Source organism: Dromiciops gliroides, chromosome 3 (assembly GCF_019393635.1).
Source record: "Dromiciops gliroides isolate mDroGli1 chromosome 3, mDroGli1.pri, whole genome shotgun sequence".
Taxonomy (NCBI): domain Eukaryota; kingdom Metazoa; phylum Chordata; class Mammalia; order Microbiotheria; family Microbiotheriidae; genus Dromiciops; species Dromiciops gliroides.
The window spans coordinates 655,578,913-655,600,974 of NC_057863.1; the positions used below are offsets into that span (position 1 = coordinate 655,578,913).

Below are 22,062 nucleotides of genomic sequence, written 5' to 3' on the forward strand. Positions count from 1 at the left end.
GGCCATCCCATTGGCTGGGGCTGTGTGGGGTGTTTCTAGGTTTGGGGGAGGAGAATTGGGCATTCGAGGTGGGAGCTGGAAAGCGACAGGCGTTCTGCTGCGTATTTTCAGCCGATTCCTGGACAGTGGTATTTTTTCAGGTTGTATAATTTCCCTTTCCCCATTTTATTTCCTTTCCCTTGATCCTACTGATCCTGTTTGTGTTTTGGGTTTTTTAAAGTTTGTTCTTGTTAAAATAAATCTTGTTCTGTTTTGAGAGAGGCTGCCGGTCTCCTTCCTTGCCCCAATATTGCGGCGAGCCGCTTAGCTAGCACTCCCCAATTAAAAATTGGTCCCCACAGAGGAAATACAGAAGCATCATGATAAGATTACAGGATTCCAAAACAGGGGTTTGGTAAGAATGAGGATGCCCAGAAGTCACTAGGTAGGGTCTTTTATCTGCTAGCTATCTGGGTTTAATTTGGGGTTCAGTTGAAGGACATTTTGCTCCTATTAATCCCATTAATCTAGGGTTTCACAAAAATACTTTTGGATAATAAGGTACCTCCATCAACTCCAGGTGATCCATATATTCAAATTAACAATCCTGCCTTTTGGTCAAGGGGATCAGTATCACTGACCCCTTAGACCAAGGAGCTTTTGTTTGGAACCTAACTTTTACAGGAACACCATTTAATCAAGGTGAGGAGTCAGGGAGATAGGAAGGCCTGTAAATCCTGAAAAAAACCAGCATGGAGGTTCACTGTAATGACACATGAGGGATCCCTGCTATAGGGGTATTGATCCATAAATCAGAGTGGTCTGATTAAATCTGAGTAGGTATACAGAGCCAAGCAGGTGGATAGATTCAGAAAGGTTGTAGCCTATTTAACTAGGGGTCTGAGAGGGTGTGGGGTCACATGAGAAGGACTGATCATTGTCAAATGGGGGGCAGAGCTGGCCACAAAGAAGGCCCCCACAACTACCAAAATTAATCTCACCTGTAGTAGAATTCAAAACCATAGGGTGACCTGACAAGATGGATAGGACACAGGGAAAGGCACAGAGTCTTTGGGATGCTGGGTATTCTCAGCCCTAGTCCAGTCCAGTTCTGGGGTGTTGTCTCCTCCAGCTGTGGTCTTCTTCTCATCCTGGCACTTGTCCTTGAGGTCCTGAGGTCGACTATGTGTGGCAGCTTTTCTCTGCTTAGGGCCTCAGGAGAGCCAGAATTAAAGATTTCAAAGTGTGAGCTATGTAACCAGGACTCAGTTCTCAGGAACAGTCTTAAGAGAGTCTTTATGGACCAGTCTTTTTGTAGAGTTCAATTAATGTCTCTCCTACAATTGATTGCATTCTGGAATCCCACATTGATAGTGACTATAGGGGGGGCAGCTAGATGATGCAGTGGATAGAGCACCGGCCCTGGAGTCAGGAGTACCTGAGTTCAAATCCGGCCTCAGACACTTAACACTTACTAGCTGTGTGACCCTGGGCAAGTCACTTAACCCCAATTGCCTCACTAAAAAAAAAGAAAAAAAGAAAAAAAGATAGTGACTATAGGGGGCAGCTAGGTGGCACAGAGCACCAGCCCTGGATTCAGGAGGATCTGAGTTCAAATCCGGATTCAGACACCTGCCACTTACTAGCTGTGTGACCCTGGGCAAGTCACTTAACCCCAATTGCCTCACCAAAAGAAAAAAAAGATAGTGACTATAAGAAAGTTTACTTAAACCCTTAGAAAAAGATTGACATAACCATACATCCCTCTCTATGAGAATTTCACATTCCCCCTTAAATTAAAATTAATAACTTCAATTGTAGTAAAGACTTAGGATAACACTTAGTTTCAGAAAAGTGTATGTCAAATAAGTTATCCATAATAGACCATGTTTGTATTATAGGATATGCTTCACAGACAGGTATTATTTCCACATTACATAATAAACTTAAAGTTGATTTCTCCATAGGTGTAACAAAATATTCTATGTTGCCCACTCTAAGAAAACTGGTTGCATAAAACTGGTTGCATTAAAATTCTTTTCTTCAAAACAAACTTGAGATATTTCTAATTCAGTTTTAAAATGCTTAACCAATAACAGATGGCAAAGCTAGATGCCTATGCACTTTAATCATTCTAAAAAGGGACTAGAATTTCTAGATCAAATAGCTTGAGTCTTACAGTATTAACCTAGGGATGAAGAGCCAATATTGTGTTCTTGCTGATCAAGTGACACGATTATAGGAATTTGCCATAAAAGAAGAGGAACAAAGCTCTGAGGGAATAATATATCCCCTCCCTTCGATGTTTTAAAGAGCAAGTTCCAATAATCAATACTAAAAATGAAGTAATTTCTCAAGGATCACATACCCTCTGTAGCAAACATTAACTATGCTTGTGCCCATGTTAAATTGATGCTTTTCATCCCTGAGTTAACACTATACAAATGAATCTGTCTTGAGATGCTCAATAACAAGAAATACTTGAAATGAGTGTAAACAATCCCAAATTGCATACTGGGACCAAACTAGAAAATGTCCTACTCAACCATAGAGGGTACTGCCCTCAGAGTTCCTATAAACCTTGAGATGGCTCAACTCTACATGTGTTCTAATTCCAAATAACAATCATAGGTAAACTTCTATTTCCTATTAAGGTGATAGAAGATGGTTCATTAGTATATCTTATACACATCAAATTCAGACACTAATTTAACTATTGCTTATTACCAAAAATTTCAGGTCAAAACAGCAAGATCTTTCTCACAGCTTACTAGTTATTTAGATACTTTAGTATTAGGTTAATAACCAATTAATTCAATATTGCAATAACAACCTTCCGCATTCTCTACCCTGGTAGAAATTGCTTTTTCACCATAGCTGATACCAAATTATACACTATAAGAAAGTTTTAGAAACACATAATACCTTTAGAAATACATAATACCTTAAAACATTAGGAATATATATGTTTCAAGCTTTAAATATATATTATATATTGTATTATATAAAATATATATATATTTAAAGCTTGAAACAACCCCAATTAATTACCAACGATCAGGAGTTCTTAATTTAATTACATGTACTTTTGCTCTATACTTTACACAGAGAATCATTCATATCACATTTGCCCTGTGCTAAGCACTTTACAATCATGTGATCCTTACAACCCTGGGAGGTAAGCTCTATTACAGAAAAGTAAACTGAGACAGATAGAACTTTTCTTGGGTCACATGGCTAGTAGGTTTCTTTTCTTTCTTTTTTTTTTTTTCCGGAGCAATGGGGCTTAAGTGACTTGCCCAGGGTCACACAGCTACTAAGTGTCAAGTGTCTGAGGCCGGATTTGAACTCAGGTACTCCTGACTCCAGGGCCGGTGCTCTATCCACTGTGCCACCTATCTGCCCCCACGTTATTTCTTTTAAGGCAGATTTTGTTTTAAATCAAATCAACTGTGGATTTATAATAACTAATGGTAACATTTTAATTCTATGGCCTAGTACTCTGCATTTATAAAAGAAAATTTATCATTTATAAATTCACATAATACCTTTGTGAATGATACATAGTGGCAACTGATCCCCCTGCTATGTAAAAATTTGTTTCCTCCTTTTTCTAAGGAGCTACTAAGACCTCTGCAGCTACATTGTGTCATGGGGTGCAGGGCACCCCAGAAGTTCTCTGGGGTACATCAAGGAATCTTCTCCTTGAGAAAGTGTAAGGGAAAAAGCCATCCTCTTCTCAATAATTCTCAGGAACTCAGCAGCGAAGTGACAAAGGCTTTATTTTCTTCTCATGAGAAGGAGGCACCCTAGTGTGCAGCTAGTGGGTGCCCAGAAAGGGGGCTCGCAGGCCCTGTTTTATACCTTAGTCCCTGATTCAAATGGACCTTCCCCTTTTTCATCAATGGTCCAATTACTCAAGGGTTCCAATCGAGAGAGAGAGAGAGAGAGAGAGAGAGAGAGAGAGAGAGAGAGAGAGAGAGAGAGAGAGATCCGTAGCCACCCCTCACCCAATTCCTCTAGTCACTACCAGTGGGGGATGGTCCTCCACTCCTCACCCAATTCCCCCAGCTACCACCAGTGGGGGATGGTCCTCTCTCACTAAAGGAACTTTTCACGGGCAGATGGGTCACCCCATCGGCTCCCTATAAAAGTACCTGCCAGTCTCCTGCTCGAGGACATCGGTCTACCTCTGAAGCCACATGCTTTGTGCCTGTCTCCCCATGAGAAGTCCAAGGATTTCTTTCATGTTTCCCTCCCCCCCCCATTCCCTTCCCTTGCCCCTAAATAAACTACCACCTTATTCTAACTGCTTTTGTGTGCAAGAGGGTGTAATTCTTTAAAGAGGAATTCCTAAGAACCCCAACCCCTCCCTCAAACCCCATTTTCCCCCATATAATTTGGAAACTTATCAAATAACAAGTTAAAGTTAAAATGTACTGGCTTTTTCTGTCCCCAGACTTTTGTGGCCTGCAGATAAAGAATTTGGCTGAATGATAACAGGGTGTGGCCCGTTTTCAATTTGGATAGCACAAAGAGATATTTAAAATTCCATATAATAAGCACATTAACCAATATTTTTACCATATCCAATACTTCTAAAACATATTTCATGTCTTTTTAGAGATTTATCCTAAAAGGTGGCTAGACGCCATTAAGTAGTTGATTGTCTAATCTTACTAGTTGGACACTGAAGACAGAGTTTGAAAGTCAAGTTTAAGATAGTATGGGTCTGGGGGGTGGCTAGTTGGTGCAGTGGATAAAGCACCAGCCCTAGATTCAGGAGTACCTGAGTTCAAATCCGGCCTCAGACACTTGACACTTACTAGCTGTGTGACCCTGGACAAGTCACTTAACCCCATTGCCCTGAAAAAAAAAAAGAAGACAGTATGGGCCAGTGGTTAGAGACTGATTTTTTTTTTTCCCCCTTAGCTTCTAACAAACTAAATCACTGTACTTTACTGAGCATGTGGTTAGATTTTAAAGCCTTAAAATATAGCTAAGGATATTCTAAAAGGTTCTTACTATGCACAGAAATCCACTATTATAGTCAATTAAATTCATAACCCAAAAAAGAATTTAAGGAATTCACATTCGTGACATATTCTCTAATACAATGAACTATTAAACTGTTGGGGCACTTTCTTTTATGTGGGAAAATATGGGCCCCCCCCCCTCAAAAGCTGATTGAAGTTGTCTGGAGAATAATGTCTGGGAGGTGAATTTCAGCTGGGAGAAGAGTGCTTACTAATGGCTCCTTTCCTTTCCCCCTCCCCAGCAATCAGGATCACAAGATGAGAGTGACCTAGGGCTGGTCAGGTGGGGGAGGAGTTTAGAGGGCTGGCCCCTTTGACTGTACTGCATTCCAACTGGCTATCGTTGGCGAAAGTGTCTTGGCGAGCAGATTGTGGCTGGGGAAGAAGGGTGGAGCCAGCCGTGTTGAGATAAAAGGCTCACTGAGCCCCACTGGAGCTGCCATTTCCAGTAGGAAGCCTGGCGTCATTTTCCTGAGGGAATGTATAAATAAAGACCTTTGTTACTTCTCCAATAACTGAGTTCCAGACATTTTTAATAATGGGGCTTCTCACATTTTACATATTACAAATCACATAACTGAAGTAGCAGTGTAAACTATACAAATTTCCCGATAGAGTATCATAATAAATTTCACTTAGAATGAGATCAGAATTGATTCAATAACACCTGGTTCTATTTTCCAAATGATATTATATAGAACCTCAATTGATAATTTCATTTTAGTATTAATACACCCAAGGGGGCAGCTAGGTGGCACAGTGGATAGAGCACCGGCCCTGGAGTCAGGAGGACCTGAGTTCAAATCGGGCCTCAGACACTTAACACTTCCTAGCTGTGTGACCCTGGCAAGTCACTTATACCCTAATTTCCTCCTCCTAAAAATTAAAAAAAAAATTTTTTTTAATTCACCCAAGATACCATTTATTCCAAGCATTTCATAGTTTCCTGTTGTGTTTCTTAAAGCTTTCCAATATTGTATATATGTATATATGCATATTTTAAATGGCAGTATGTAACAGATTTTACTCGACTTCAGTTTGTACAAATCCCCAAATTTCTTAACCCGATGGCCCAATCAAATTCACTGACCTTTTTGATGATTTTTTTTTCTTCCTAACACAAGCCAGGGAACCTTTTAAAGTAAATCTACCTCTTTATAGTCACTGAAATGGCCTTTTCCTTTTGTTGATGTAAATTAATATTTTAATGTCACATTCAGATATTAGCTCTAAAAGGGAGTCAGATCCCAGTTAATGGATAATTTATGTTAGGTTCTCATATCCATAGTGATCAACATCCATAACGGACCAGAACAGGTCAGGTCAAAATAACAATAAAGGAAAAAAACAACCTATAGAAATTCTAATGAAAAATGATTATCTTTTGAAACTAGCCACGGGAAATCAGAAAGAGGCATGCGCAGAAAAAGGCCAAATTTCTCCCCAAAACACACCTCCCACTGAAAAAGGTACCTGCCTAGGGGGTTGGCTTAGGACCCCAGGAACTCCAAATTAGGATAAGCCCTCCCTGAAACACCCCTAGGTGGAGAATATTATAATGAGAAGGACAGGCCCTCCCGTGTACCTCCCCAAGGTGGAGATTATTATAATGAGACTGATAATCAATTTATCCATACTATAAATATAATTGTATTTCCTTTCCTTATTCGAGAGATACCTTTCCAATATTCTGGTTCTCTCCCTGTGGTCCACCACAGTATTGCAATAAAACTTGGAAACTGATGCACTGAGTCATGTAATTCTTTTGGGACAACTCACAATCAATTTTGACCCCAAATTCCAGCCCACATCAAAACTAAACCCAGATAGCTAGCTGATAAAAGACCCTACCTAGTGACTCCTTTTCCTCAGGATAGTAAGTCCCTATCTTATGGTAACATCTGGGCATCCTCATCCTTGCCAAACCCTTTTTTGGAATCCTGTAATCTTATGATGCGTCTGTATTTCCTCCATACTTGTTATAACTGAAGTTGCTAAATTGCTTTTTTGCTTCTGGGTTGATTTTTGTATCATTCTATTGAAGCTGACAATGCCCTGTAACCCATGGGCAAAGAAACCTTAAAAACCCTTAGAAGGAGAGGGTCTCTGAGCTCTCTTCTTAGGAGGGGAGTCTCCACATGATCATGTGTTATATATTTCTTCTTGGGACGAAATATTAAATTGATATTATGTTTTTCCTATCCATTCTCTGATCTGGTTTGGGGAGGGTACCTACTTCTGGTAAGAATATGCATAATGTAGGAGGCAAAAAAAGGGGTTAACAGAAAAAACTAAGACCCAAGCTCTAATTTAGATCTGAGCTATGTTAACCTGGAAATTAAGGAAACAATCAATATAGGGTGGTATCACAAAGCTTTGGAAGCTAGAAATACCCAAAGATAGGAACCAAGGACAGGGTTTTTATGAGGTAACAGAACCGAGGGAGCTATGAAACTGTCCTTGGGAAAAGTAAGTTTCTCACAGACAGAAACTATTTAATGTAAATGAATCTTTTTACATAATAACCTAAAGTCCAGGAAGTAAGCTTGGGAATCTTTGGGAGGGGATAGTTTGTTTGGGGGAGATCCATAAGCAATCGAGAGTCTGGAAATGACAAAGATTGGTCAGCACCAGGCAATTCATTTGTCTGGGAAAAGGGTGGGGAATCAGTTCTCAGCAAATTTTGTAGTTCTCAGCTCCAAGAGGGGCTATAACTTACAGGCCCCAGTTCTGAAAGGGATCCAGACTCCAGTTAATGGATAACTTAAGACTTGAGTCTTCATTAATACAAGTCAGGGGGGTGGCTAGGTGGTGCAGTGGATAGAGCACTGGCCCTGGAGTCAGGAGTACCTGAGTTCAAATCCTGCCTCAGACACTTAACACTTACTAGCTGTGTGACCCTGGGCAAGTCACTTAACCCCGATTGCCTCACTAAAAAAAAAAAAATACAAGTCAGGGCCTGGGTTCTCCTTACCCACATTAATCAGCACCCATAACAAGAACGTAAAGAGGCAGGTCATAGAGACCTTAGCTATAATAATGATACATTGACAAGGTACAGAAATTCAAACGGATAAATGAAAATATTTTGAAACTAAGCATGGAAATCATGCGCAGAAAAGGCCAAATTTGTCACCAAATTCACCTTATGGCTTGTAAACTCCCAAAACACACCTCCACGGAAAAAGGTACCCGCCTTGGGGGTTGACTGAAGCCCCCAGGAACTCCAAATTAGGATAAGCCCACCCCTGTACCTCCCTAAAGTGGAGATTATTATGAGACTGATAATCGATTTATCCATACTGATATGGTGGGAAATGGGGTACGAGTTGGGGTTGGGGTTCTTGGGAATTCCTCTTTAAAGAATTACACCCTCTTGCACACAAAACTTAGTTAGAACAAGGTGATAGTTTATTTAGGAGCAAGGGAAGGGAAGGGTCGGGGGAGGGAAACCATGAAAGAAATCCTTAGACTTTTCATGGGGAGATTTGGCATAAAGCACATGGCTCAGAGGTACCAAATCTCCTCGAACAGGAGACCGGAAGGTACTTTTTTTTTTTTTTTTGAGATATTTTATTTTTTCCGTTACATGTAAAGATAGTTCTCAACTTTTGTTTATACATGCTTTACAATTTCAGATTTTTCTCCCTCCCTCCCTCCCCTCCCTCCCCCCTCCCCTAGACAGCAGGTAATCTGATATAGGTTATATCTATATATATCTATACATATACATATAGATATATATATACACACACATAAAAATATGGAACGCTTCACGAATTTGCGTGTCATCCTTGCGCAGGGGCCATGCTAATCTTCTCTGTATCGTTCCAATTTTAGTATATGTGCTGCCGAAGCGAGCACGGAAGGTACTTTTATAGATGACTGATGGGGGTGGACCATCTGCCCGTGAAAAGTTCCTTTAGTGAGGGAGGACCATCCCCCACTGGTGGTAGCTGGGGGAATTGGGTGAGCAGTGGAGGACCATCCCCCACTGGTAGTGACTAAAGGAATTGGGTGAGGGGTGGCTATGGATCCCTCCTCAGAACACAAAGGCCGAAGCCACACCCAAACTTATCTCCCCAGGATAAGGGAGACCGGAATGAAGGGTAGGAATCCCAAGCTAGCTCAGTCCGATTTGGTTCCTCTAGGCGTTATCTGTCCTCTGGTTTAGTTTCTCAAGGAGAAGATTCCTCGGTGTGCCCCAGAGAAATTCTGGGGTGCTCTGCGCCCCATGACAATACTATAAATATAACTGTCTTTTCTTATCTTGTAGGAGGATAGGTACGAAAACTATATTTAATATTCCACAGAACAAATGTTTTCACAGGCTCCCGGCTTTCAGACCAAACCCTGAAGATTTCTCTAAGCAGTCACCTGTTACTGGAACCGTGTAGGAGCAGCCCAGCAAGCATTTTATGTGCATCACACTGATAATCATTAGAAATTCAAATACAGGCACGCCAGGGAGATATTGTTGGTAGAGGACCGCAGCAATGAAGCCCTCACCTTCCCCACGCTCTGTCTATTCATAGCCTTTGCCCAGCACACGCGCAGACGCCTGCCCGGTCCCGGGACTACGATTCCCATAAGGCCCTGCGGCCAAGGATGTTATCGTTTCCTTCTTCGTGTTAAATGATGGAGGTGCGTCATCGGGGGACACTTCCGCTTCCTCTCCCTCTTTGTTTCTCGACCCTCTTGATTGTTTGCTCTTCCCGGTGAGTCTCCCTGCGCTGCCCTGCGACCACGTGATGCCGCCTCGAGACCTGGGCTCTCGGCCCCGCCCCCGTCGCTCAGGTTTTGGGCTTCAGCCAATCAGCAGCGGTTCCGAGGGCCCCGGCCCCGCCCCCGCGCTCCCAGTGGGCTGGGCGGACTGAGAAGGACCCCGGTCCCAGCTTGGGGGGCCTTTTTGGGCTTGGGCTTGATCGGGGCGCGTTCCCTCATCCTCGGGGTCTCGTCCGCCCACCCCTCCGGAATGCCCCTTCCCTCGTGATCCCCAGGGCCTGATCCCGGGCGCCCTTGGCCCTTTCTAGGGACAGACGCGCGGCCCTCTCGGGGGTGAGGGGCCGGGCCTTGCTGGCCCCCGGCCTTCCAGCCCCGGGCAGGCCTGCATCCTTGCCCCGATTACGGGCCTCCTCTCCTCGCCAGCGCCTGCCTCGGACTCCTCCGCCCCGGTATCCTCCCGCTGAGCAGCCGCCGCCCCCCAGGACCCCCTTGTGGAGGACCCCCGGCGTGCCATGTCTCCATTGTCTCTGCCGTCCCCCAGGGCAGCACCCCTCTCATCGGCAGCCCCTCGCATTCAGGTGCCTTTTAGGGAACTGTCTTTGCACAGCGGAACGTAAGTTCTGCCGCCCGGGAGCCGGGCACGCAGCAGGGCCTCCGGAGGCTTCCGAGGCTGGCCTGGCCGACTTCTCACCCCAACCTGCCATCTCCCCGATCTCCTTAACCGCTCTTTCACATTCGCATCTCTCGCCTGGATGTGGCCACAGCCCAGTTAACTCGTTTTGTGGTCCCGGGGCCGCTCGGGTAACTTCTCCGCCTCAATTTCCCCATCCGTAAATTGGGGACAATGTGAGGATCAGAGGAGATAACGAAGTGCTATATATAATGCCATCCTTAATTAGAATCAACTCTTCCCCCATCTGGTCTTCATAGAGCTGCCAAAAATGTTTTCCTAAAATATAGATCCGACCTTGTCGTTCTCCTCAGGTTTCTTATTGCCTCTAAGGAAAAAAAAAAAGGAAGATACAAACTTCTCTGGCTGGCATTTTAATCTATTCCCGTACTCTGAATCTAGCCGAATTGGCCTTGCTTTTCCTCCCTCACAGCGCCTCATCTCTGATCCTTTACCCAGGTTGTCCTGTATTTGTGGACTGCTCTGGCTCTTTCCTCAGCCCTGTCTCTTAGAATCCTAAGTTTCCTTCAAAGCTTAAGTTCAGGTTTTTCTTGATCCTCTCCAGCCCTAGTGCCCTTTTCCTGTCCCAGAATTTATTCGTGCCTCTATTTATTTTTATGTGCATATATTTTCTCCCTCATTGAGGGTGGGGGTCTGTTTCTGTTTCCTCTTGATATCTCCACTGCCTAATATAGAGCTGATAGGAGGTACTTAGTAAATACTCGTTCGTTGAATGGAGGCATCTCACTTTTACCGTTTGCAATTTGAAGCTCTGGACCCCAGATCTGGCCCCAGAGGAGAAGAGCTGGGCAACCCCAGTAATGTAGCCTGCCTTCAGTGACTAGGCTTTGGCATCCTCTGTTTAACCCCATGTGCTTTCTCTTTTCTGGAGGAAAGAGCAAGCCAAAGTGATAGCCCTTATCTCACGTTGTCAGAGCGCACTGGGTGCTGTGTGTTTGCTGCTTCTGACTTCTATCCTTGTTGGGAAATGCACAAGCATTTTCGCCCAGGCATCTGGAATTTGCAAAGCTATGATGGTCTCCCTAATGGTTCTGTTCTTTTCCCCAGCTGTGCCTTTTGACAATTCTGCTCCCCCACAAGAGGGGAGCACGGAGGAGGAGGAGGGAATGGCTGATGTATTTCTGACAAGCTGGCTCCACCAGGTAAGACCATAGACTTAGAGCTGGGAGAAATCTCCCACATCGTCTCTTCTAACCTACGTATTTTGAAGAGGGGGGACCTGAAGCTTAGAGGACGGTGACTTTGCCCAGGGTCACTCTGAGCTGTAGTTCAGACCCTCTCTCCAAATCCAGTTGTCCTTCTATCACACCCTCTGGTCTCATCAGCCATTGGCATTTTCTCTTTCCCAAAATGGCACTCTTGTTCTCTGATACATTCTGACTTACCCTCAGGTGGGAACCCAGGACACCTGGGTGCTGCACTCAGTGGGTATGTGGCTGATGGCCCAGAATCCCTCTCCACCCCACGGCTTTCATCTGCCTAATCAGTCAGATTTCCCATTTGCTTCTTACACAGATACATGATATAAAAGAATGGCCTTTTGACTGTTCTTTGTATACAGGGCTATCTCCTGACCTGAGCCTTGGTACAGCCATGCCTGGCATGCACTGCCCCCCATCATTGCTCCTTCTTAGAACCCCTCGTTTTCTTTAAGTGCCCTTTATTATATGAAGCCTTCCTCTGTCTTGCTTTGGATTTATTACTGTCTAAGCGTTGTGTTTAAGTATATACACATATACACATAGATATAGACATGCACCCATATTATCTCCCCAAGAGATGGTTCCTGCTCAGAGAGTGGAATGTTTCATTTTTTACTTTGTATCTTCAGTGTCTGCTGCAGTGCCTGGTTGTGAAGGGCTTTGTAGAGGCAATAGGGAGTCTTTGGACTTTAGGTTAATAAGGTCCTCCCCTTTAGGAAGATCACTTTGATAGCTTATTGGAGGATAGACTGGAGTGGGGAGAGATTTGAGGTTAGAGAGACCAACCAGAAAAAACAGAAAACCTAAATCTACTCTGATAGGTGATCAGTTGACACAGATGAACAGGAGAGAGGCCTTTAAGGTAGGATCATTTAAGTTTATTTGGTCAGAAACAATAACATTTCTCTAATATTTGTTACACTGTTGATTTTTTTTGTTTGTTTGTTTGGTGAGGTAATTGGGGTTAAGTGACTTGCCTAGGGTCACACAGCTAGTAAATGTTACATGTCTAAGGCCAGATTTGAACTCAGGTACTCCTGACTCCAGGGCCGGTGCTTTATCCACTGTGCCACCTAGCCACCCCTGCTGTTGATTTTTAATATCCAGAATAACTTGGTTGAAACATTTCACATCAGGTAAGTTCGTTGGTGGAATATTGCATTGTCAGCCGAGTATCTCTAGGTTTTTTCCCCCCTCATGTATACATTTTTTTCCCTACCTCTTGGGTTGGGTTCCTGTTTGTTAGTCAGAGGTAGGTTTTGGCATCAGGGATGGATGCCTGCAGAAAAAAATGGATGAGAGATGAATGGACAGGTGAATGAAAAGTACAAAGAATGCACATAAAGTTCAGTGATTTGTAATGTCAGCTCTTAAGAAAGGAGCAAGGCGGGCAGCTAGGTGGCGAAGTGGATAGAGCACCGGCCCTGGATTCAGGAGGACCTGAGTTCAAATCTGGCCTCAGACACTTGATGCTTACTAGCTGTGTGACCCTGGGCAAGTCATTTAACCCTCATTGCCCTGCCCCCCAAAAAAAGAAAGAAAGAAAAATGAAAGGAGCAAGGGAGAACGTATAGAATCCCACCTCTACTGTTGACCATGTGACCCCCAATAAGTCACCTAATCTCTGCGAACCTCTTTCATTATCTATAAAATAAGATAATATTAGCCCTTCACTGTTGGGAGGCTCAAGCGAGGTAATATATGTAAAGTACCCTGCCCACTTAGAAATAGAAATGTCAGCTGAAGACAAAACTTAGCAGAGAGCCTGAACATAGACTTTGGCGAGTTGTGGAGGGCACTTGGAGCTGGACAAAGAAATATACATGGAGAAGAGTTTTGTGAATAAAAGTAAAGCGGACCAAAATGTACTGGGGAATAGCAGCTTTGAGCAGAGGCCAGTGCGGTTCGATTAGATGAGATCCTTGAGTAAAGTGGCAGGAGCCATTATGGGGTGCTACATGATTTAGCCATGTTAAATTATATCATGTGGGAGAATGCTAATTAACTCCTTAAGAACAGTTTCACTGTGTTACCTCTGACTGGAAGTTACTGCTTACATGGTGTTCACTGGTGCTGGCTCATTGTATGTCTCATTACCAATTGTGTGTGGATTTGGGGGTTTAAAAAGGAAGGACATGAGCGGAGTCTCTGGGAGAAAGAAAGGCAAGGTGAGACTGAACCATGGGGCAGAGCTCTGAATTGTGTGGTGTAAAACTAATAGTGAGTTGGTACTTAAAATACCCTTCAGGGGCAGCTAGGTGGCGCAGTGGATAGAGCACCAACCCTGGAGTCAGGAGGACCAGAGTTTGGCCTCAGATACTTGAAACTTACTAGCTGTGTGATCTTGGGCAGGTCACTTAACCCCAATTGCCTCACCCCCCCAAAATAAAATAAAATACCCTTCAATTGAATCCCTGTTCTGATTACCTAACTTTAGGCAAAGAATTCATCTTCCCAGAGGCTCAGTTTTCACATGTGTAAGATGGCATTGTAAGTACTTTAGCTACCTTACCACATTGATGTGAGGAAAATACTTTATAAACCAAATGGTTGTAAGAGATGCATGGAGGGGAAAAAGGGCCAGAAAGAATCATAAACAACTAGGACAATTTGGAAAATTATGTATTGAACTTATTATATATGTTTATATGTACTTGGATATAAGTATATGCCTGTTTATTTTTATCATATTCCCATATATCTAAATATGTTTAAAAGAAAAACAGGCTGTATATAGATCCATAGTAGTTATGCACAGGTTCCTATACAATCCTCTTCTTCTGTTGAACTATGTCTCTGGAAATGCCCATTTTATTTGGTGTTTGTTAAGTTGAGATTAAATAAAATAAAGTGCAAATAAACCAGTGTGAGCTTTTCTTATGGGAAGTAATCTTGTAGGATCAAGTGAGATAATATTTGTAAAGCACATATACAATGTCTGGCACATACACAGTAGGTGCTTAATAAATGCTTATTCCCTTCTCTTTCCCTTAGTACAATGTTAGGCACATAATAAGTAAGCTCAATAAATACTTTTCTCCCTGAACCCTCAATACTCTTAAATGCCAATCTCTAAACTTCCTTTCAGTTTTACCTTTCACTAACATCCGTGTGAGGGACAGTCTCTGGCTAAGCAGGAATGTCTTCTGTGTTTCAGGAGTCAGTGACCTTCAAGGATGTGGCCGTGGATTTCACCCAGGAAGAGTGGATGCACCTGAACCCTTCTCAGAAGGAATTATACAGGGACGTGATGCTGGAGAACTACAGGAACCTGGTCTTCCTAGGTGACTCAAAAAAATGTTTGCTGTGATCCATTAGAGTGTTGAACAATGTTTGTTTGATATAATGGAGAGAACAGAGAACCCTAATATTTCCACTTCCTATTCTTAGTTGACAGGTTTTTACTTTAGAAAATTGGAAAAAAGCCTTTTCCTTATCTTTTGTTGCCTTGGATTAAGGATAATACCCCAGGGTAGATATCTAAACATGTAGAGGATCCTGTTCTTTTGATAGGAAAAACGACAAATGAAGTTATTTTCTTTCTGATTCCAAACTCAAATTGTGAGCTTTACAGCAGTTCCCCTCCCTTCTAACATCCTTCCATTCCCCAAAAAGACGCCCCCCCCCCAAAAAAAAACCAACCCACAACATAAACAGACCTGTACCCTGGGAGCAACCTTCAGAGGGTCTTGGTGTCACCCTGTGGTCATCCTCTATTGCCTTCCTTTTCCTGGAGAAGAGTGGGCTATAATGGAATCTGAAGTGATTCTCCAAACTTGATACTGTTTCATTTTTCATGAGTAGAATATCCTGTTTCCAAACTAGATGTGATCTCCCAGCTGGAACAAAGGAAAACGCCATGGATACTGGGGAGAGAAGACTACAGGAGCCCCTATATGGGTAAGTGCATGGGAACTAGGTGGACAGGAGCCGTTGTTTATGTCAGTCATTAGTCAGGAGGGGAAGTCTTTTCCAAGTCCCCGGCTTGTAGAAAGGCCAAAGACATTTGGCACAAGCTCCCTTCAGTGAATGTCAGACTGTTAACAAGCCACTTTTCTTGAATTATTCCTTCATGTTTGCCTCTATTGGAGAAAACAGTGTCCTTAGCAAGAGAAATCTCTTTCTCATATTTCTGTGGCATCACACAGCAGGCATTACTTACTCCTCCTTCCCTGATCATTCCTAGCAGATCTGTATTACTGTCCTGGGACTTGCTGTAGATCCAAGATAAAGAAAAAAATATTTTTCACACTTTGGGGGGTGTGTGTGTCCAGTTACAAACTTAAGACAGAGGGCAGCTAGGTAGTACAACGGATTAAAGCCCAAGCCTTGGAGTAAAGGAAGACCTGAGTTCAAATCAGACCTCAGACATTTATTGGCTGCGCCACATTGGGCAAATCACTTGGGGACAGCTAGGTGGTGCAGTGGATAAAGCACTGGCCCTGGATTCAGAAGGACCTGAGTTCAAATATGGCCTCAGACACTTGACACTTACTAGCTGTGTGATCCTGGGCAAGTCACTTAACCCTCATTACTCTGAAAAAAAAAAAAGGAAAGAAACTTAAGTCAGACACAGGAAAGGGCAAATGACCATTCTTTCTTATAACGCAGTAGGGACCCTAGATGGTCAAAGGCTATGTTAGTGGATTGATTATAATCTATAACGGGTATTGCCAAGCTTAAAAGCCTTATTATATTAGTCCATTATATCTGTTGTTAATGGACCCACCCAGCAAGTTCAGAAAGGATGATACTCAAAGTAGCCCTGGACTGATGAAGTTTTGGGCCATAGCAAAGCTAGGAGTCTATCTACTAAATTATAAGGGAATAGTGATCTTTGGAACAAGGACCCACGCAGAGAAAATCACACATCTTGGAAGTACTTGAAGATGACTTTGGGCCCCAAATTCCTTCCAGTCAAGGTCTTTGGATCTTGATTCTGTCTCCTAGAGTAGTAGCTACCCTTCAAAGCTTGATGTCATCAGCAGATTTGATAAGCATTGTCCTCTCTGTTCTAAAGTCATCTGATAAAAATATTGAAGCAGAGGGAACAAGGGCATCATAGTACAGAAGGCACCAGAGACCTCTCACCAAGTTAATATCAGTCCCTTAAGCTTCAATCTTGCGCTAGAAGAGTTTGATCAGACACCCAGTAACTCATTCATCTTTCATCATCAAGGTTATCATGAAAGATTTAGAAAAATATGTTAGTAGGGGCAGCTAGGTGGCGCAGTGGATAGAGCACTGGCCCTGGAGTCAGGAGGACCTGAGTTCAAATCCGGCCTCAGACACTTGACACTAGTAAGCTAGTAAGCTGTGTGACCCTGGGCAAGTCACTTAACCTCCATTGCCCTGAAAAAAAAAAGAGAAACTAAAAGTAAACCTAGTTCTTGTCTGATTCCCAAACCAACATTCCTCTCTTTTCTCTACATCACTGTTCTACGTTCCGTCCAGTTGTAGTTTTCATAATCCAGTTCCCATCTGCCTTTCACCATTTTTTACAGAACCTTCCTTGTTCTCCTTGACAGTAGGCAAAATGCTGGACCTGGAATCAGGAAGGCTTGAGTTCAAATCTGGCTTCAGAAATACTCACCAGCTGCATGACCCTGGGCAAGTCATTTAACCTCTGCCTGCCTCTGTTTTCTTATCAGAAAATGGGGCTGATAGTAGTACCTGCTTCCCAGGCACATTTTGAGAATCAAATGAAATTTTATTTATAAAGCACTTTGCAAACTTTAAAGTGCTATATTATTGCTGTTGTTATTGTTGAGCTGTTTTCAGTTGTCTGACTTTCAGTGACCCCATTTGGGGTTTTCTTGGCAAGGATACTGGAGCGATTTGCCGTTTCCTTCTCCAGCTCATTTTCCAGATGAGGAAACAGGCAAACAGGGTCACCCAGCTAGTGAGTGTCAGAGGCTGGATTTGAACTCAGGAAGGTGAGTCTTCTAGTGCTCTGTCCACTGTGCCACCCAGCTGCCCCCCATAAGCCCTGTATAAAGCACTATTATTAGTATTCTGTCATGTCGTTTTGGTCAGTCAGGAAGGAAGGATCTGTTAAGCCCTTTCCACGTGTCAGGCACTGTGCTAAGTGCTGGGGATACCGGGGGAAAAGGCAAAGCCACATTCACTCAGGGAGCCCATGTACAGTCCTGGCTGAGACAGGGCACATAACTCTACCCATAAGGTTCATGCAGGATAAATAGGAAGTCACTTCTGAGGGATGTCACAGGCCTGTGGGGCAGGGGGCAGACGAAGGGGAGGACCGGGAGAGGCTTCTCATAGGAGCTGCAATTTTAGCAGTCTCGCAGGCAGCCAGAGGCAAAGGGCGGCCTTCAGAGATGGGGGACAGCCGGTGAACAGGCGTGAGGATGGGAGTCACATGTCAGTCGGTGTAAGTGGATCCGAGAGAACACAGAGAAGGGTAAGAAGGCAGGAGGCCCTTAAGGTTCAGAAGGGCTTGAAAAGCCAGACAGTTTTACCTTTGATTCTGGACCTCATATGGAGCCACTGGAGTGTATGAGCAGGGGCTCAACATGGCCAGGCGGCCATAGCAAGGTCACTCTTGACCTGTAATTGGAGGATGGACTGGAGAGGGGAAGATTCGAGGCCAGGAAACCAACCAGAAAAACTACGAGAGTTCAGGGATGAGGCGCTGGGGACCTGTGCGAGGCGGTGACTGAGCAAGTGGAGAAAAGGACATTGAGCTGAGATGTCATGAAGGTAGAAGTGACAGGACTTGGCCACAGGTTTGATATGTGTGAGGTCTAGATATTGGCCCTCATTAAAGTTACTTAAGTATTCTCATTGTTAAGGGCTAAAATTCTAGCTATTCTGTCTAAAATATCTAATGAGTGGTCACCAATAAATTATAAGCTTTAGCAAGAGTTAGACTTTTAAGCATTTATTAAGGAGAATAAGAATTTGGTAAAGAGAGAAAAAGGCCTACATTCATCTATCTATTAAAGGGAGAGCACGTTCCTAGCTCCCTTCTCTGCCAGAGTCCCCAGGAAAAAGAGCCAGACAGAGCGCTAGTCTCTTCCTTCTTCCTCCCACTAGCTAGCGTCACTTCCTGATGCCCAAAGAAGACTCCTGGTCTTGCCCTCAAAGACCTTCGCTTCATGGGCGGAACTCTTCTACAGTAAGTCTCCAGCAGGTGGCATCATTCCAATCGTTACATCATACCATCTCTCAGCCCAAGACTCAAGTTTCCTCATAGGATGTTTGAGAGGCAATGTCCCATTATGGAAAGAGTAATGGATGAAAGAGTCAGACGATCCCAGTGATAGTCCCAGTCTTCCCATGCTACCATTTTGGTCTTTGGCAAATCACTTTAATAATAATACCTGCCCTGCCTACTACGGTTTTGAAAGAAACAAATATGTGAAAGTTCTTTATAAATTATAATCACTACACAGTTGTAAGTGTGAGGGGTGTTTGAAGATAATTATATTCGGTGAGAAGGAACAGATTTTTTTTTTTTAAGGCAATTGAGGTTAAGTGACTTGCCCAGGATCACAGCTAGTAAGTGTCTGAGCTCAGATTTTAACTCAGGTCTTCCTGACTCCAGGGCTGGTCCTCTGTGCACTGTGCCACCTAGGTACCCCAAGAAGGAATAGATTTGAGTGTACAATATGCTTTCTTCTAGAATTGAATACTCAAAACAATCTTCTGACGGGAAATGGAATAGTGATTTTTTTAAATGTATTTCAGGTTGGGAAACTAAACTTGAAACAAAGGAATCAGTTCTACAGCTGGACATTGATATAAATAAACCATCCCTGGAAAAATGCCCAACAAATAGTTACCAGGATTCCACACTGGAAGAAGATTGGGATTTTGATGTTAAGAAATTTTCTAAGCATAATGAATTTGGAGAGTCATCTCACTATAATTCAAACCTTTTCCAGGATGATATAACAGATATTATAGAGAGTACTTATGGATATGATGAATATAGGAAAGCTTTCATCCATCTTACTAGGTATCAGGGAATTTATACCGGTGAGAAATTTCATAAATGTTATGAATGTGGGAAATCTTTTACCTGCAGCTCATCTCTTAGGTATCACTATAAAATTCATACTGGAGAAAAACCTTTTGAATGTGAAGAATGTGGGAAGGCCTTTATTCTCCGAGCACAACTTACATCACACCTGAGAATTCATTCTGGAGAGAAACCTTATGAATGTGCTGAATGTGGCAAAGCTTTTAGGTCCAACTCATCTCTTACCTACCACCAGAAAATTCATACAGGAGAGAAACCTTATCCATGTAGTGAATGTGGGAAGGCCTTCAGGTCGAAAACACAGCTCAATTCCCATCAGAGAATTCATACTGGAGAGAAACCTTATGAGTGTAATGAATGTGGGAAGACCTTTGCCCAGAGCACACCACTTACTACCCACAGGAGAATTCATACCGGAGAGAAACCTTATGAATGTAATGAATGTGGCAAAGCTTTTAGATATAATTCATCCTTTATTTACCACCAGAAAATTCATACTGGAGAGAAATATTAATAAATATGAAGAGGCCTTTCTTTGGGTAGAACATGCCTTATTTACTATCAGAAAATTCATATTAGCAAGAAATCTTATGAATGTAATCAGTGTTAGAAAGCCTTTGGCTAGAGAACACAATTTATATGCTAACAAAATGTTCATCCTAGGAAGATTTCTGAATGTGGAACAGCATTCATTTGAAGCTTATCCCTTATTTGGTACAAGAAAACTCATGTTGTAGAGTAACCCTGAAAGTATAAGCAATACATCAAAAAATATTGTTGCAGCTAGGACAGGAGTCTCATCTTCATTTTCCCCACCATTGAGCAGTAAATGCTTTCTAAAGGGGTAATTTTATGAAAACTCATCAGCCACAACAAAGAGATGAAGGATAGCTCATGCACAAAACTAATGTATTTAAGCCACGTTTACTGGGCTGAAATTTTCGGCTGCAGTTAACTGACTTCTTGATTTTACATCGAGATCTAGAAACAGGTTAGTGCCAGTCGCTGTGATATAGGTCCACAGAGAAAGCAGTAGCCCAAAGAAAGGTTGCTGTTACTTCCTCATATATGGGGAAATTCTTGCTTCCTCACAGGGGCTATGGCATCCTTTTTAGTTTTTCCTAGTTCCAAATTCTATACTGTATGGGATTTGGGCCAGAGGACTGCAGAAGCCTATATCTGCAGGCATAGGGGGTAGCTTTTGAAGGACCCCCTTAGCCGTAAAGAAAGTTAATGAAGAATAAGACTTGGGCCACTTTTAACAAGAGCAAAAACTACATATCTGTTTCTATCTATATAGATGTCTATAGATCTGTCTATATATAGATAGAAAGAGATATGTATATATAGATATGTAGATATTGATATATAGATGTAGATGAATTCAGAGAATATGCAAAAACTTCTGTGAAGTTCTGGAAGAAAAAAAGTATAACCTAAAGAATATTATGCATGTTGATTACTATAATATAAATGGAGACAGCTTCAAAATGTGTAATGTGTGGTTATTTCATATCTTTTCTTCTAATAGAAATGTTTTCCTAACTAAAATCATAACAGTAGAAAATAGAAACATAGAAGTGAAATAGAAAACAGAATTGATGCATCTACTATAAAGGGTAACTCAATTGGGGTAAATACCCTTGCTTATATTACTAATGAAGGTCTGATGTCTAAATAAATAGGAAATTGGCACAAGTATGTGACTGAGATCCATTCCTTACTAGATAAGTGGTCAAAGGGTATGGAGAAAGATCTCAAAAGAACTGCAAACTATTATAAAGCATGTGGAAAAAATGTTCCATATAACTAATAAGAGAAATATAGGTCGAAATGCAAGTCAAAATAATCTGAGGTTTCACCTTACACTCAGCAAATTGGTAAAGATGACAAAAGATGGAAATAGTCAATGTTGGAGAGACTATGAAAAGAGACACGATAATATGTTTGTGGAACTATGGTTCCAAGTGTTCTGTAAAACAAATTTTGAATTATGTGAAAAAGTGACTTAAATGTTCATACCTTTTTACCAAGAGTTATTACTGTTAGGCTAAGGAGGTCAAGAATAGAAAGGATCAATGTATACCAAAATATTTATAGCACCACTGTGGGTATCAAAGAAGTACATGTAGATTGACTGAGGATGGCTAAGTGATCATGGTACATAAATGTAATGGAATATTATTGCCTTGTAAAAATGGTGATTACAAATGCAAAGAAACATTGGAATATTTGTCTGAACAAATGCTAAATGAGGTAAGTAGATCCAAGAAAATAAATACAACTACAGCAATATAAATGGCAAAAACAATTGAAAATTTAATGCTTCGTGTAATTATAATGACCAATCTTTACCCCTGGAGAAGAGATGAAGAAATAAATAATCTTTCTTTCATTTGAAAGATAGATAGTTGGCATGGGATG

General features: G+C 42.3%; 1 protein-coding gene and 1 non-coding gene across 5 annotated transcripts; one reads left to right on the forward strand and one right to left on the reverse strand.

The window, feature by feature from the left end:
* Positions 1–8,772: 8,772 nt before the first annotated feature.
* On the reverse strand, positions 8,773–8,879 carry LOC122752035. The gene has a single exon (XR_006355840.1). It is a non-coding gene; the product is annotated as a U6 spliceosomal RNA (small nuclear RNA).
* Positions 8,880–9,324: 445 nt separating this feature from the next.
* LOC122750921 (zinc finger protein 454-like) lies at positions 9,325–21,129 on the forward strand. 4 transcript variants are annotated; one of them, XM_043997802.1, is made up of 5 exons: positions 9,325–9,733; positions 11,479–11,573; positions 14,791–14,917; positions 15,459–15,533; positions 19,344–21,129. In XM_043997802.1, the coding sequence occupies exons 2-5, from the start codon at positions 11,538–11,540 to the stop codon at positions 20,150–20,152; spliced, it is 1,047 nt and encodes a 348-aa protein (XP_043853737.1). In that variant the 5' UTR covers positions 9,325–9,733; positions 11,479–11,537; the 3' UTR covers positions 20,153–21,129. The 4 variants fall into 4 exon arrangements, with proteins under 4 accessions (XP_043853737.1, XP_043853736.1, XP_043853739.1 ...); XM_043997801.1 differs by lacking the exon at positions 9,325–9,733 and adding an exon at positions 9,748–9,812; XM_043997804.1 differs by lacking the exon at positions 9,325–9,733 and adding an exon at positions 9,841–10,353.
* The last annotated feature ends 933 nt before the right edge of the window (positions 21,130–22,062 follow it).